General features: G+C 39.5%; 1 protein-coding gene across 1 annotated transcript in view; it reads right to left on the bottom strand.

The window, feature by feature from the left end:
* Nucleotides 1-2446: 2446 nt before the first annotated feature.
* Nucleotides 2447-16655, bottom strand: part of bahcc1a (BAH domain and coiled-coil containing 1a) — a 75806-nt gene continuing 61597 nt past the window's right edge. Inside the window, exons 15-29 of the mRNA XM_014990874.2 lie at nt 16252-16366; nt 15709-15940; nt 15394-15585; nt 14387-14560; nt 13662-13942; nt 13329-13409; nt 11891-12017; nt 11425-11539; nt 10944-11019; nt 8548-8656; nt 8356-8469; nt 7047-7208; nt 5073-6313; nt 4728-4964; nt 2447-4571 (exon numbers count right to left, since the gene is read on the bottom strand). Of these exons, the coding sequence (XP_014846360.2) occupies nt 4362-4571; nt 4728-4964; nt 5073-6313; nt 7047-7208; nt 8356-8469; nt 8548-8656; nt 10944-11019; nt 11425-11539; nt 11891-12017; nt 13329-13409; nt 13662-13942; nt 14387-14560; nt 15394-15585; nt 15709-15940; nt 16252-16366 (3466 nt within the window). The 3' untranslated portion in view covers nt 2447-4361. The remainder of the gene's footprint in view (nt 4572-4727; nt 4965-5072; nt 6314-7046; nt 7209-8355; nt 8470-8547; nt 8657-10943; nt 11020-11424; nt 11540-11890; nt 12018-13328; nt 13410-13661; nt 13943-14386; nt 14561-15393; nt 15586-15708; nt 15941-16251; nt 16367-16655) is intronic.

Below are 16655 nucleotides of genomic sequence, written 5' to 3' on the forward strand. Positions count from 1 at the left end.
CGTTAGCGTATTTCAGTTAAATACATTTATCTCACAAAGACGCAGCAGTGTTGTATAATTTATTTCCACTTAACGATTTGCTCATTTGCGCATTCAAACTACTATCTTCTCTGGCATCGAAATGTCCACAAAAAGGCTTCACTTCACATCACACAAGAATAACTTGAAATACCCGCTTCGTTTAAAGATGCATTATAAGTGAACCTTTTCCAACAGCAACACTTGCTTAAAATAGATGATAAGAGCATAAGTGGCCTTTAAAAAGAGGCAGTGCGTGCCTTTGTTCTGCTCTCTTCTCTTAGCACCTTGTTAAGACCCAAGACCTCACCTCAACCCTTCTGCTCCTCACTCTCAGACTCACAGACCCCAACACACACAGGACTGCCGGTCCCTTTCTCAACCCACTCACATTCTGAGGCCAGACGGGGTCAAGCAAAGGGTGAGACATTTATGAGGTGTAGATATTTGCGCAGCAAAGCATTCCTCCTGTTGACACCGAGGAACACAATCTGGATGCTGACCAAGCTGAACCAGACAGGCAGTGGAACGTGAGGCAGGCAGACATGTCCGTCAAGTGATATGTAACGTACCCTTCATTCCATATTTCAGAAAAGCTGCTCCAAATGAGTACAGTCTACATGTAATCACTTGGTGACCTTATCCTCCTCACTGTTTGTATTATGGATCAGAATTGCCTGATTAGATCCCTGATGAATATTATGCTTACTGTGTAAAAGGTAATGAACCAGAACTATTTCAAAACACATTAACCTTAACACTCAGACACCTTAACCTTTTCCTCAACTCAAACACTGTGCAGAGTGTCTCTCACCCTCATGCTGCCGATCCAGGAAAGGCCGCAGCTCGGACACGGGGCAGTGGCCACAGTCAACACAAAAGGTTGTGGTGGTAAACACAACTGTTTGTGTTCACTGGGCCACTGCCGGAGATGACTGATGTGCCCATTGGCCCCTACTTGGGCATGTGAGGGGGGAAGGGGAACAAGATGGTGGTGGTGGTGCTCTGGATGCATGCAGGACAAAGAAGACCCCTGGGTTTGGAGAAAAAGGTCAGTGACCCTTATTGTCTCCATGCCTCCAGGCATAGCCAGTAGATATTTTACTGATTTAGGTTAGAGACATTGGCTTTGTCAAAGCTGATGAGCATGTATGCAAACGGACAGATGCTGGAGGTTATGGCTTGTGTGGGCGGCTAGAGGAAAATACCTGCAGCTCTAGGCTGCGAAAGGAGAAGGGCACATGTTGCTGAAGGCATCTTGTGCTCTAATAAAAAAAGAGCACAAAAGAATACTTAATTTGAGGAAAAAAGGTATTTCGAATAATGCAGTATGACTTACTTTACTAGAAACTACTTTAGCGATTTGAATTGACATAGCAATTCCACACTAAAATTCCATTAAGCATTTGGTTTGATTAAAAAATATATTTTTTACTCTATTATTTATACCTAATCAGAAAAATAAGTTTCTTGCATTTGCTATAAAAATGCTGCACATATTTATAAATGACACACTTGCAAATGAAACAATATTACACCTATGAAATAATCTCCTTCATATGTCAAATTAAGACTCTATATTTCTTTAGGCCTATTGTATGATATTAAATACAGAACTTTTTTTGAGACAATAGTTCTCGAGGTTTAACTGTCTCCGTTTGCAGAGGGCTACAGAACAAACACAGAGTGCATTGCATATTTTTTTATACCTCTCACACTTTCACATTTTATCTGGTCACAAATACAAACATCGTTGTACCAACGTGTTTGCAGGACTTTCTGGAAAATGACAACAAAAAATCTTTAATAAGGTTTATGAAGAAGGGATGTGAGTGTATTAAAATGTTTTGCAAAATATTTGAAAAGTATTATGTGCTTTTGCATGACATTTTCACCATTACTCCTAAATAAAATGAATCGTAGCAGACACCATAGAACTACCACTTGTATTTAATAATAAATGATCATAAAAAATTTTAATAATGCCAAAATATATATTACCCTGTGTTGGTCTATCAAAACTAATCCCAATAAAATAAACATTAATGTTTGAGAAAATGTGAAAAAAAGTTCAAGGGGTGTGAATATTTTTGTAAGACACTAAATTATTTCATTGATTTTAATTCTGGCATCCCAATGATATTTAATTCTGTTTTAATCACAATTTATGACCATTGCTTTTTGCTCAAATACCTTCAATGCACAACAAACAGCAAAATTATTGTTTCATTTTTTCCCCCAAACTCTTTTTGTTACTAAATCACTTAATCAACAAAGTTTTAAAAACAGCAGGGGGAAATTTGACAGAATAAAACTGGTTTTAACCACAATATGGTGATGGGAAATGACAGCAGTGATAGCAAAAATAGATTTGCTACCAAATAAAGCAAAAATAAAAAGGAAGAGGAAAAAAGGCATGTACAATTAATAGATTGTTTTGTGGATTAGACAAATCCAGTGTTGCTTTATTTGTTTTCACTAGATGGCCTCTATAGGACCAGAATGCAAATGCGACAGCACACAAAAACAAAGAAAACAAAACACAACAAAACAAAAACAAAAACAAAGAAAAACAAATTACATTCTCATAAAGCTCTCTTGGCATGGACAAACAGCAAACTGACAATAAATAAAATGTTGGCAAACAAAATAAAACTTTCAACAACAACAAAAAATACTCAAGCTTGCATATCAGACAAGACAAAAATAGAAAAAAAAAATGTACTTGGCACAAATTAAATAAACTTTTCAGATTGAGTGAACCTACTTCGTCCATTGCTTTGTGAATCTGATTGTCGTTCACAGTTAGCACTGAGATTGTGTATGGACCGTACATAATAGACACAGATGGCGATGAGAATAAAATAATTTCAAATTGTCAACATCTATATTTGCCAGTACATTGACCTTCATTGTCACATCCCTAGAGGTGGCATTTTTTTAATGCATATTTTTGCACTGAAAAAATCTGCAGGTACATGTGGAACAAACCATTGTCACAATGCAGAGTTCATATTTATGCACACAGTGGAGGACAAGCATTCTTAGTAATTGCCAGTGATTTCTGATCTGAATTTTTGCACAAGTGCTTCAGTAAAAAATTTAAATAAAGGAAATAAAATTTCTAAAGACACTTTGGTATTTTGTAGGCCATGGTGTGCTAGTCTAAACTCTAATGAGTGCAACACTCAAACACGTTTTCATTGAAAGACCCAGTTTTTTTTTTTTTCTTTGTTTGTTTGTTTTGTTTATTTATTTGTGTGGACATGATTATAGTGATGCTAGGACACTTATCGCACACAAACATAGTCTCATAATGATACACTCGTTTTTGACCCGTGACAGCAGTCCGATAGGATCTGCCTTGTGATAATGATGCATGATACATAAATAATAAAAAAAAGACATAAAAAATGATTTTTGTAAAAATGAAGTAACACTTGAAAGAAAACACTTTTTTTTTAACAGGGCGATTACTTTCTTTGAGAAAGTGAGTCTTCTCCTGTTACAGATTAAATCCTTCTGCCTCCGTCTGTGCTCTCTTTTTTCTCGGGTCTGTCTCAGCAGGGCAAACGCAGTGCAACACTAATCTCTCCAATCTCGACTCCCCAAAGCAAAGGGAAAAAGAAATAACACAATACAATGCAGTCTACACCCATATAAAAATAAATCAATTGCAAACATGGAAAGATACATCTCATATATACAATAAACTCCTATATAAAATAGCTTTTATGTACATATAGACAAGAGACAACAATACATTAACTGATCTGTACAATGTACACCTGAACAGTTAAGACAGGCGAGAGGTACTGAAGTGTATGGCTTGATTGGGGAAGATTTCAAAATATTTACAGACATTTTCTTTTTTAACTCTACACACTTTTGCCTTTACATGTTTTCAGCTTCTCTGGAATGAAAAGGCATGAAGACGCTCCCCATGTGCCTTAAGATTTTCTTCCAATGACTCAGACAAGGCCAGCCTTTTGAAACGTAGTCAAACAGTGACGATTTGCACAATCCAGTGCAATCACAGCTCTCTTTCTAAAACAATGGAGAAGAGCCAGAAGTAGAAGTCTTAAAACCAGTATTCAGTCAAGAAAGACCGCTTTTAAAAAAATAGATTAATTATGGAATTGAAACACCACTTGTTCAAGTTTCTGATCCCCAGGAAGACCCGGACTTTTATAGACGCCAGAATGCTCCAGTGTGTAATCGCAGACAGCCCTGCTTTGGCGACTGATGTACAGTTAGTGGACCTTTCAGACTCACCCATGGCATCGTTTTCTATTCACAAGCCTTACGCCCAAGAAGTCCTTCAGTAGTGTCCCCGTGGCAATTCAGCACATGATAGAAACCCCCTCTACAGTGACCAGCTGACCAGTGGTGGGGTCGTACGTCCCAGCCAGGTAGTACAGGTCTGGATAACTACTGTTTGGCTTCTGATTGCGAGTCAGACACTCGTACTCCTCCCTGCTCACAACCCGGCACTTATGAGAGATTGTCTGGACATCGTTCTCGTCCTCGTGACACGACTGGTAAAGGGCGTACTATGTAGGAAACAGAGACACAGCATGGTGATGTTAATCAAAAATTTGAATTTCATCTTATGTACTAGTGTATATATATATATATATATATATATATATATATTTTATTTATTTATTTATTTTTTTTAATGTAAGTCTTATAGAATTGCGACATACCTTGCCATCACGATGTCTCTTGCCTAGTTTGGTCTCCTCAGGGTGGTAAAACCATTTGACTTTGACAACCATTCTTGAGGTCCAGGACTCCCAGAAATTCTCGATTTGACCCACATATGGGAGATTAGGACGTCCAGCCGAGAGGAAAACGGCACAATCACCAACTCTTACAGTATCCCTTCCTCTGACAATAGCCTTGTAGAAAAGCTTTCGGGCCTTGCCCTTTAATCCTCGTCTCTGTGGAAAATAAGGAAATGGATTGATTGAACTGCACGTCTTTCCCTCACGTATTTTCTATAAAGCAAGCTTGGTGAATGCAGTAAAAATGTGAATGACTGTTCTCACCTGTGTAGGGTTTCCGGCCCACCTCCACATCTGCCGGCCAGCCAGGAATGCAGATACCTTGGGTCTTGGAATAAATGAAGTGTCATCTGGAAGCATCCGTGGTTTTTTCATGCATTCCTTTGCCGGTTTCGACACTGCAGCCATGCAGTCCTTCCTCTTCAAGGGCTTGCTGTTGGACAACTGCTCTGACGGGCCTCCTTTGGCACTGGAAACAGCAACAGCTTTGGCGACAAAGGAATGCTGCCGAGGCCTTGAAGAAGTTGAGGGTTCCGCGGATGGCAGCAGTCCCTGGTGAGAGGACAGGCAACTTTGGAGCATCAGTGCCGAACTATCCTCGTCGTCTGAGCTGTAGGATGAATCGTTGTCTGACGAACACAAGCTGGAACTGGAAAGGGAGCCTGAAGAGGAAGAACTCGAAGAACCAGAAGAGGAAGAAGAGACAGAGAGGCGAGAAAGAAAACGACCAGGCATCCTGAGTCCTCCTGTGGCTGCAGCCAGTGCAGCCCGCCTCCTCTCTTCCTCTTCCTCTTCATCATCCAGGTCAGAATAGGAAGGGTGACACTCTCTGTGAGAGCTGAAGCCCAGATCGCCATATTTCTCCTGCCGCAGAGAAGGAGAGGGCTTTCTTTGAGGAGTGGTTCCTTTTAAGAGGAGTTCCACTCTGGAGGCACCACCTTTCTTGTTGTCTTTGACCAGCAGGACTGGGTGAGAGTATGCCTCAGTTTTAGGCATACTGCTCACACTGGAATATTCGCTTTGCAGCAGCAGTGCCTTGCTGTTCTTGGTCTTGGGAGATGTCACTCCTTCGTGGTCCAATTTGATAAGAAATTCCTGTCCAGACTTTCTGCTCCTTGGTGCAACCATGTCATCTTGCCTACACTTCTCATTGTACATGCCAGTCCTGGGAACCATAGATAAACCAGGTCCTGCCCCTGCAGACTGAGAACAGAAGGAGGAATAGCCGTTTGCAATGCTTCTAAAAGAATCCACCTCAAAGGAGCTGCTGCTGAAAAGGCCTTTGGTTGGTTGGGAGGTCAGGGACTGCGTTTGAGGGGAAGAAAACAAGGCATCCTCCTTTCCTCTCAAGGCCTTCCTGGGTGCCCCGTTAAACTGAAACAGACTGTCAGCAGGTCTCTTCCGGGTGTTACCCAGTGAACTCAAACCCAGGAAAGCTGGAGGATTTTTGTTGGCATTTTCTGCCTGTTGCTGCTTTTGTTTCTTCCCTGAGCCTTTTGGTCTCCCTAGAATAAACAACAAAATGTTACCTACATTGCATTTAGGAGAATTATTGCAAGCACTTACAACACTGCTGCATTCACTTTTTGTAGTGTTTAGGGATAATACCTTAACTAACTCAGCAGAAACTTTACACAGGGTGGATTGTACATGAATGACAACATGTAATAGATGACAATTTTAATAGAAATATTGCAAGCTGTAAATTGTTCCAGAGAACTGAAATCATAAGAAAAATTGCACCCGGGATTGTTTATGATATAATTTTTTTTTTCTTTTACATGTGGTGTTGATTTGGGCAAATAATTCTGCTAATAAATATGTTCCATGGTTATCCATATTGTTACTCAGCACAATGTTTTATTTCTGTCCAATGAGAGCCAGTAAGACCACACTGCTATCACTGTGTGATGTTCACAAGAAATTTTCTGGTAGTTTTTAATTTCAAGCACAGATGTGCAAAATTTGACAGCAGCTCCACCGTGTTGTCTTTCCACACAGTTCATTACACATGACTTATTTTGCTTACTGCTGCTCAGTTTGTTTTGATTCCGTGTCACCTTTGCTTAATCATCTCAAGTACTTTTAATCCCGCATTTACAGGTGTGTTGCTAAAACCAGTCATTGAATAAAAGATTAAAGCAACATGATTTATGAGTCTATGAGCAATAAGAGGGACTTCGGCTCCACTTCGCAGTAGCTGAATAACATCATTTTCTGTTCAGAATTAAATCTTACCAGGTCTTCTTTTGATGACAGTGAGGTTTTGGGTGTTTGACAGAGAATTGGTGGAGCTCAGTCTGTCAGAAGGCCTGTCGCTGATTGGGGCCTGCTCCAGACTGGAACTTCTCTTGGCTGATGTTCCGCTCGGTGCCAGCAGAGCAGGAGAAGACTCCCCACCTTAATAAGGAATTTTAAAAAGAGAAAAAAAGAAAAAAAATTAGCATTTGATTAAAAAATACAGAATATTATATGCATTGCAAGTATAACAATGGTAAAACACATCGCACAACCCTTTTAAATTCTTTGTTTTAAATATTATGTATGTAATTCCAGATTTGGGGTGTGATTAATCTTTCACAAACTTTTCCATTTTGCTATTATTTTTAGTAAACAGTAACGGTGGAATCTGTGATATATGTGATTTTGTTTGAATTCAGTAAAGAGACCTCATACAAAAGGTGCACTATCACAACGAAACTCAACAAGAAGCATTTTCCATCCAAATCTTCCGATGTATCAATAGTAAAAAGAAACCTTACATCGTTTTTCTATGATAAACAAAAATCTTCTGCACACACATTGCTAAAAATACAATCACAGGGTAAATTTGTTAATGCCAACAACAACAACAAAAAGATTTGTTATTTAAGTAATTTACAAATTATGTGTGATGGGCAAAAGCCGATAAGCAACCTGTTGAGGTGACCAAGCATGATTATTTATTCTTATGAACAGCGTGGTTGGAATAGAACATATTAACACAGATACATATTAACGTGCCAGGTGCACATCCAGCCTGTGACACATTGTTTTTTGCTGATTAAAATGCAGCTTAGGAGCCTCTGCTTATATTAATAAACAGAGGCATAAAGTCTGACATGCCTCAGCCTTGCCTTTTTGTTGGCACGCTTCTACATTGATTTATAATAACAGTGAGTTAGTGATGTAAAGAAGTAACAGATGAAGCACAAATCGTGTATGTAAATATAACTACTTGTGAAGTCTTTCTATGCACTGCATTCTAAGGTCCTCTTCTTTCTGTATGTAACAAGCTTCCATCACATGTACAGGGGATATTTGTGTGTCAAGCCAGATATTTATGTCTGTCCTAGTCTGAATGTTCCATTTCATACATACTGAATTTATTTGTGTGTATGACCTTTTCTGAAGTTAATCCTATGCCATTATTCAGAGGGAAATCCGCACAGATTTTTGTGCATGAAGCCCCACATAGTTTATTTATTGAAATATAGTACTAGCAAGGGTGTACTTTATTTTTTTATGATAACTGTAGGAGCGTTAATTACAAAGCAAGACTACCCACACTGGATCTGATATCCTGGAGGAAGAAGTCGGATGTTTGGGAGAGAAATCTTCCCCCGATCTCCATCATCAAACTCAACCATCACTCCTGGCTTCCCTTCATCAACTGAACCTCCTGCAAGAGACAAAACTGCTATTTTACTGCTAAGTAACGACTATGCAAATTCAGTTAAATGTGTATTTATCGTCGCACCTCTGCGAACGTAGCCGGGGTACAGACACCGTGAGCGTTCGCTCCAGTAAGCACACACCCTGGTTCCGTCACTTAGCACAGCCTCAGACTCTGGTCGTATATCCAAGACCTTGAAAGCAGACCAAAAGCATAATTAAGATTCATTACAGATTGCAGACAACGTCCCCTAACAAAGATGTGAATGCATACACACACTCACACATACAAACAGTGTGAAAGCAATGGGGCATTGTGAATGGACAGCCACTGTGCCACGTTTCCAAGCGGTCCTTATCTCATGCCAACGTGCCAGTCAGAGCTGAAAGGAGCGGAAGCCATGATGCAGTAAATCCTGACTTGCTGAGTAATACTAAAGAGGGTCTGAATAGAGGGCTTGTGATTGCAGGTTGCCAGATCCTCCCTCCAACAATGCAGCCAGTCTCAGCATCCGCCGCTCACTGGGGGCCCTTTCAGGTTGCTTTCATTTACTGTTGCCATGGTGAGGGACCTTTTGACTGATGAGGTGTGGATGTTAGAGTGTGTGTAGGGGGGAGAAGGTGGCACGGGGATCAGTAAAAATTGCGGTATTGGTGTCAAAGTCAAATAAATGGCTTTTGGACACATTTAAAGTGGAAGTATGCTGTAATTAGAAGCAGCTGCTCTGTGTTGAGTGTTTAGATAAGAGAACGGTTGCCAGAGATGCTAAGTGCTAAAATCGCAGGAGAGTTAAAAGTGAAAGAAAAAGAAAATACTTTGATCCACTAAGCAAGTTGAGCTTGGTGAGGAAATTAGGGGTTGAATGTTCATTGTCCAGTTGAAGCCTGGAATTGTTTAACTAAAACTGGAAATTCTGATCTTGGACCCATTAGAAACAGTAATAAAAAAAATAAATAAATGTAATGACAAAACAGAATAAAGCTTTAATATGAAAATATATTATAACTCATATGTTATAACTAGAATACTACAGTTTGTACAAATATAATTTTAAATACTATGAAAAATCAGATACAATGATGTGATGGTAGAAGATGAGTACATGCTGCTGTGGTTACTGCTCTTTATAAGGCCACGAGCAAATAATCCAGAAATAATAATAAAAAACACATTGTAGAACTGATGAGAATCTGATGAATTATTATCTAAGAGTCTCTGTGGAATCTCTAGCCACAGCAGACAAGAGGAAAATCATGTCTTAATGATGGCTTCAAATAAAATATTTGGAAAACCAGAGAGCACAAGCACACTTCTAATAAAACAACGGAAATAAGATCAAAGGTACATGAACATTTTCAACAAGCTGAAGAGGTAACTTGTTTTCTGGTGTGATTTATCAAAATTCTCTCTTTTTTTAAAAATAATGGTAAACAGGTAGATGACACAACAGTCTGTCCAGGTAAAAACCAATAATAATGATGGTACGTTACTGTACAACCTTGGACAACCTAAATATACACTGCAACCAAGCTGTTAGTCCTAATAAAACATTATGCTTATAAGAAAATACTTAAAACACAATGATAAAAATACTCTTGATCACTTAAGGCAACTGAAAGCAAGTTTTGTTTCCTAAAAAAAACCCCCACTGATTTTTAACTTTTTAAATAAAATATAAATATAATAATTTCAACATTCAGTAACATGAACACAATTGATTAAATAATAAAACAAAGGAAATACTTTTGTTCTTTTCAAAATTTTCTAATTGTGAACTATCTTTGTGTCACTGTAATTAGCTTTAAAATAAAACAATCGTGATCACTCCTGCATAGCTAATGTGACCTTTAAGCAGTTTCCTTTATTCTGATAAAAAAAAAAAAACATGCACTAAAACAATAACAGGCAGTTTAAACCCTACCCTACATATTGACATTCCTCCTGTTTGGATATTCTATTGTATACAAATCTAGTACCCCTTTCCCTATTTGGAAATGCTGAAAATATACCACCTGGTATAGAGATATGGCCAATTCTTTTGTTGACCAAATGCAAGAAGCCGCCATCGTCTCATTAAACATCAGCTCTTGCTATAATAAACACAAATTTGCACTGTAAACTCCATTTGCATTAAAACTGTTCAAAAAGGCAAGCTCGTGTATTTAAAGAGATTTAATGTTAACAACGTCTCGCATTTCAGCTTGAAAACAAGGATATACCCAGGTGTTGTGGGGGATTATCCCACCCACGGCTTGGTTTAACGGACATTCACAGTCACTCACACATAAAACTACAAATCCTGGCCATCTGTCCGTGTCCATTTATAAGTTTATACGGCTTCAGTGACTCACAGAGAGAGAAGGGGGAAAGCAAAGAGAAGAGTATCGCTACAAAAAGGTTGCCATTGTTAAAGAAAAAATTAACACAAAATGACAGGAGATTATTTTTTATTGTGTTCTCGTGCAGTGAGGTAAACTTACAGCTTCCTTTAGCAGCTGCTCCAGTGAATAGATTCTTGGTCGGTTTCCCCTTTCACCGTCGATAACAATGCTAAAGCTAAATGAAAAAGAGCACGGCAGAGAGAGAAAAATAGACGTGGTTATTTTCAGAGGCTTGTATTATGTTTGCCTGGCTCCTATGTCATATGTTACTCCCACTCTGCTGTTGTTATAGCATCTCTTTGCTTGCCTGAGCCAAAGGAGTGATATTGATATTTAGAGCTTGGTATGAGATAATGTTTTTTTTTTTTTTTTTTTTTTGTAAGGAGGAAAAAGACACAGATGGGGATGAAAAAAACAAACAAAAAAACTACTGCTTGTCCTCTCATGCAAAATTACAGTGTTTTGTGCCTGGTCTTAAGAATGTTTGTCTGCATGAATGACATTTGAGAGGATTTCACAGTTATGAGAAAAGTTGGCATTTCATTAAGTTTCTGAAAGAGCAACCTGGTTTTCTACTTACATATCCGGGATCTCCAGAGTGTGAACCCTGGCGGCGTACAGAAGCTCATCCTCCTTGGAGATCAGCACCTTCAGTCCGTCACATAAGTGTTCTTTGGTCAGGATGCAGTTAGGAACTGTACAGGAAAGAGCAAATTGAAAAACTTAATCTTAAATGTCAACAAAATATGCAACTTCTGAAACTTTGATTCAAGATACAACTGAAGCCAGATATTCGCCTGTGATATGTAAAACGTGACATTAACTTTTTTCCCCCCCTCAATAACTGAAACTACAACAAATGAGCCAAATGTACTTCAATTTGATAAAATACATCATGGGGAAATCAAAATATCATCGTAAACGACCTAAGACCGGAAACATTTAGCCAGATAACGAGGGAAAGAAGCTATCTGTCTTTTTCTACAACGTATGTAAATATCTGGTTTCATCTGTATGGTTTATTTTTCATCATTAAATCTTCTAACTTTTCAGGTTTCTCTTGTTTGAAAGACCACGGTCCTCCTCCTCTTCTGAGAAGCTGCTGCCATCTATCTGAAAGTCCTCGTCAGCCACGAAACTCTCCAGAAGACGACTTACAGCTCGTCCCTTTGACTGAAAAATATAATGAAAAAATAATCAAAGAAAAAAAAAATATTCAATATGATTATTATTATTATTAATTCATCAAGGATGAATCAATGGAATTTTTAATCTCTTTAAAAATGTATTTTACAAGAGAACAGCAACCAAGATTGGCAGCAGTCCACACAGTTTGCAAAACACTCACAAGAAAAAAAAGGAAAAGTTAACACCACCATAAATACAAGACTAAAAGGATTCCTCAATTAAAACATTTACAGACAAATGATTCCTTCTCAAAGTCTTTAAGAGCAGTCTTAAAAACCATTAAGTGACAACAGCACTTTTACGTTAATGTCTTTCTGTACCTGGTCCAAGAAGATGGAGCATAAAACTGAAAAGATTTCTTTTCACGTTCAGTTTGGATTTTATGCATCAAAATTAAAAGTAAGTTCTCTCAACGAAGAGAACATCCTCCAGCGTCTTTATTATTTATGCAGGCCAACAAATAAGATGACAGAAATCCAAATACTCCCTTATAAATAAAGATATGCCAGGGATGAATTTTATGTGTAGCCAAGGCCATCCATCCAAGCCGGTCGTATAATGTACAATGATGTCAAAAACCTTTTAAGCCTGTCATAAATCTTTAAGTTTCATGATAAACAGTATCCAGCGAATGAAAACATTTAAGAGAAGCACACATGTATAAAATGCCATCATCCTCCTCGATCTATACCCACTGTTCCCCCTCTACGCATGTCCAAACCTCTTTTCTAACTTTATCGACCAGATGTTCAACCTGTGCTCTACAAAGAATCATCAACAAAAAAATCATAAGTATTTATGGAGTGACAATTTTTAAACCTTCAAACTTTCAGCTGTAGTAGTAATGACTGGAAGATGCTTACTTTCTGGAAGGCGCCAAAGATTCATCTGCATTAAAACAAGCTTCAAGAGATAAAAAATATGTTTGCAAAAAACATGAAATCTTGCATATGGTACATTTAAATAAAGACTATTTATGTAACACAAACAAAAGTGGACCCAGAGGAAAAACTGGACCCACTTGTTAAATGGAAACAAGTGGAAGTTGACCCTCTACACTTGACCACACTGGGACCTGTTGGTCGGATAGTTTTCAAACCAACAGTTTTTTCATACAAGCCAATACTGTGTAATCTCGTCAGGATGGAAGAAGTGGTAGAAGAACACGGACTTTTCAAATGCTGAAACAGTTTAGTTTCTTCAGGATAACACTTCTGAAGCTCTCAGTCTTAGAACAAACTATATCAAAACTGTGAAATGGATGCTTCTACTCGGTGGATTAAATATGACTGTTACCTGCTGGTCCATGCTCTTTTGTCCTCGGCTTCCATCATCGTTCTGCATAGAAGATGCTCCGACTGACCAGCAGCTTCTCCTCTGATGAAATCAGTATGAGAACAGTCATTAACATTTTGTTCAGTGATTCCTGGCATCTGTTTCCCCAAATGAAGACTATCTTGCTCTTTTTTTTTAAGGTAGAGGTAGATTTAAGTTCTTACTAAAACTCTTTGGTAGGAGGGTAGCTGCGTCAACGTTGGCTAAATGTTGTGCATGGAAATGACTATTGCTACTGAATCGCCATTTAAAGTCCTTATGACTTGTACTCAGGAAAAAAAAAAGTTTTAATACCTTACTGATTGCTCCCCTCAACATTGTGCTCTTGCGTGTCGCCCTTTTCAGCCTCTCACTGGTTGTTGGGAAGGTGGCCATCCCAAAGGTCTTCCTGTAGCGGTTGCCTCTCGTCCCGAGGCTCCCCCACCTGGACTCCTTTGACCTGGGTCCACATGTTCTCCTACCTCCCTCGGGTCGCTGGTGTTGGAGGTTTTTCACAGCTGGGCCGATCCCCAACCTATTGTTGGGTTTCTTCTTTACTTTGACTTCACTCTCTGCTGCCGACAGAATCTGGGACCCTGCATTGTTCAATTAGAGAGACATTCAGTCCAAGCTTACTACAAATTGTAAAGAGCGCTGAATCAGTCATTCCAATAAAGATATCGGGCAATTGTGCTGACTAATTGCTTTTTAAAAATACTCGTACCCATTGCACTTTTTATACTTTGTAAAGTTAAAACCACAAGCTTTGTCAATTTTACTGGATTTCATATAATAGACTGGAATATTTAGTGTCATCAGGGTAATCTCTGTCCCAATCTTTTTCCAGGATTGCCCACTTTCAAATGAACAGCTATGCTTGCTAAAGAAAAGGGCCACCACATCACTTGATTAGTAGACGTCTACAGTTCCCACAGAAATGCCACGGGTCTTTTTGCTACTTCTCAGATTTAAGCTCCTAATAAATTGAAGTTGTGATTGATAAAATGTAGAAAATATCAAGGCATGTGATGAAGACTCACCATACAGCTCCTGCCTCTGTTTTTTGTTCCTGGCCTTCTGGTTGGCTTCCAGTTTCACGATAGATGAAGGACTGGGGCCCATCATGGATGAGCCTGAAGTGATGTCTCTTGTAGGTTGACTTCTGAAATCTTGACCTTCATCGGTCTCATAACTTCCCTCCTCTTCTTCATCTTCTAATGGTTAAAGCATAGATTGTACCAGTTTCTTTTAAATCTACATCTTAACAAACTCATCAGTTTCATATATAACAACAAATGTTTTTTTTTCCTTGTGGCAAGTCATTTCCCGGTGCTCTGTTAGTTCTTTAGAACAGAGATGATATATGAAGTGCTTCAGTGGTATTTCCTGGTGTGAACCAATGCACTGTGTGTGTGTGTGTGTGTGCATGTGTGTGTGTGTTTTTGTCCTGACAGCTCTTTGACCCAGTCTGCAAGTCTCCAGGCTGTCAAAGTCTCTCACAGCCAAGTATCCACAGCTGTGGCGGCACATCTAACCCAGAGCAGGCAACAAGGCCAATCACAGAGGTGTTGGATATCCACAAACACTCCAGGCTGTTGCAACATTCATCAGCACTTTTTTTGCACTCACCATGATTGGTTTTAAAGTCATTTACAAACAGAGAAAATTAGTTCTGGGCTTTGAGATTCATTGTGTGGAGTTTACTAAGTACTCCCACTGGTAGATACATAAGTTGGATTTTTTTTTGTTGTTTTTGTGCACTTCAAACACTGCAGAGTTTATTTACCCTTTAATGATCTGATTCTGTGGCATCTTATGATAAAACTATCAACAAGAGGTACAACGGATGCAGCGGTAGCGCTGGTTCATCTCTTGACTCAAATTTGCAAAACAGTCAATTTAGAGAGTAGAAGTCGATTAAGAAAGTGAAGTTAGCTTGTGTGAGGGTAGGATGCAGAGGACAGGACTAAATAGAGGCAGAAGCTTTGTTGTAATGAACTCTAAAGGAAAAAGTTGAAAGAGAAGAATATACCAAACACGTTCTCACCTTGGTCAGAGGAGTCACTCTCGGCGGAGGAGCTTTCCTCCTCCTTTGCTGCTTCCTGCCTCTGACCACGTAGAACCTTTGATCTGGCCTGGTGAAAATAGGAGGAACCTTGCTCCTGCGTGGATCCCTTCTTGCTTCCATGCCGCGCCTGTCCCGACCAGCTTTCTTGGGTAGTACTGTCCACACTGGCTCCTGTGTAGTTCGCAAAAAAACAAACAAACAAAAAAAAAAAAAAAACAATGTTGACATTGTTGGAAAAACAACAACGTGCCAGCAGGAAAAAAGGCCACAGGTACAATTAACTAAAGTGGGTACCTGTATCACTTTGTCCTCCCGACTCTCGCCTGGATTCACCTTTGATTCCACCCTGACTCCTTTGTGCATGCTTGAGGTTTAAGCTGCAAGGTGAACCTTCCTTGTCCCTGGAGCCTGTTCCTGAGAGATTCCTTTTAACCGCGGACTTCTGTTTGAGCTGAGCCACATCACCAACCAGCTTGGAGCTGAGCACGCTGTGAACACTGCTTTTTCTGCAGCCCTGTGCTTTTATCTGCTACAACAGAGAGGCATGAGAGAGACAGAGAAAGCAGGTTACACTCCCGGGTTACAGCAGCCACAAAAAGCTTCTGAATGTCAGGGCCCTCATTTGCACATGCACTGAGAGGAAAACAGAACAGCAGAAGCCTCAGTGAAATAGACATTAATATGGAGAGCAGCGGATTTGACTCCTGAGGGTAGTACCTAATTAGAAAAAAGTGTGCAACAAAGGAATATATCAAATGCAAAGTAACAAAGAGAGCGGCCTTTTTTCATTTCTGGCTGCACACAGGACAAAAGGGAGTAGGACAAGAGGACCCTGACCTGTACAGTGCTGATTCGCTCAAAGCCTTGACTGGACAGCCTCTTCTTCCGTCTCTGGGTCTCCCCGCCCCCTCCCTGGTCCTCAGGCGACGAGCTGAGCCCCACCCCCGCCGACCTGCCAGTCAAAACATGAGAGAGACATTTATCAGAGGAGAATGGAGTTGGTTTGAAAGAAAAATAGGACGCTAGGACATTACAGATAAAAACACAGTTTGAGTCACATCTCTGTGGGATCTAATAACAGTGCTCTCTGTGTCTGGTTCACAGAGTGACAAAAAAGGACAAGGAGGGCTCAGCGTCTGAGACACACTTGAAAAACTGGTTCTAATAAGCATCGCTGGAGAGCAACATGGTATAGGAGGCGTTAAAGCTTTTCGAGGAAAAGCCTTTAGGACTTTTAGAAA

This window comes from Poecilia mexicana, unplaced genomic scaffold (genome assembly GCF_051168715.1).
Source record: "Poecilia mexicana isolate PSO_F unplaced genomic scaffold, ASM5116871v1 scaffold_8, whole genome shotgun sequence".
NCBI lineage: Eukaryota > Metazoa > Chordata > Actinopteri > Cyprinodontiformes > Poeciliidae > Poecilia > Poecilia mexicana.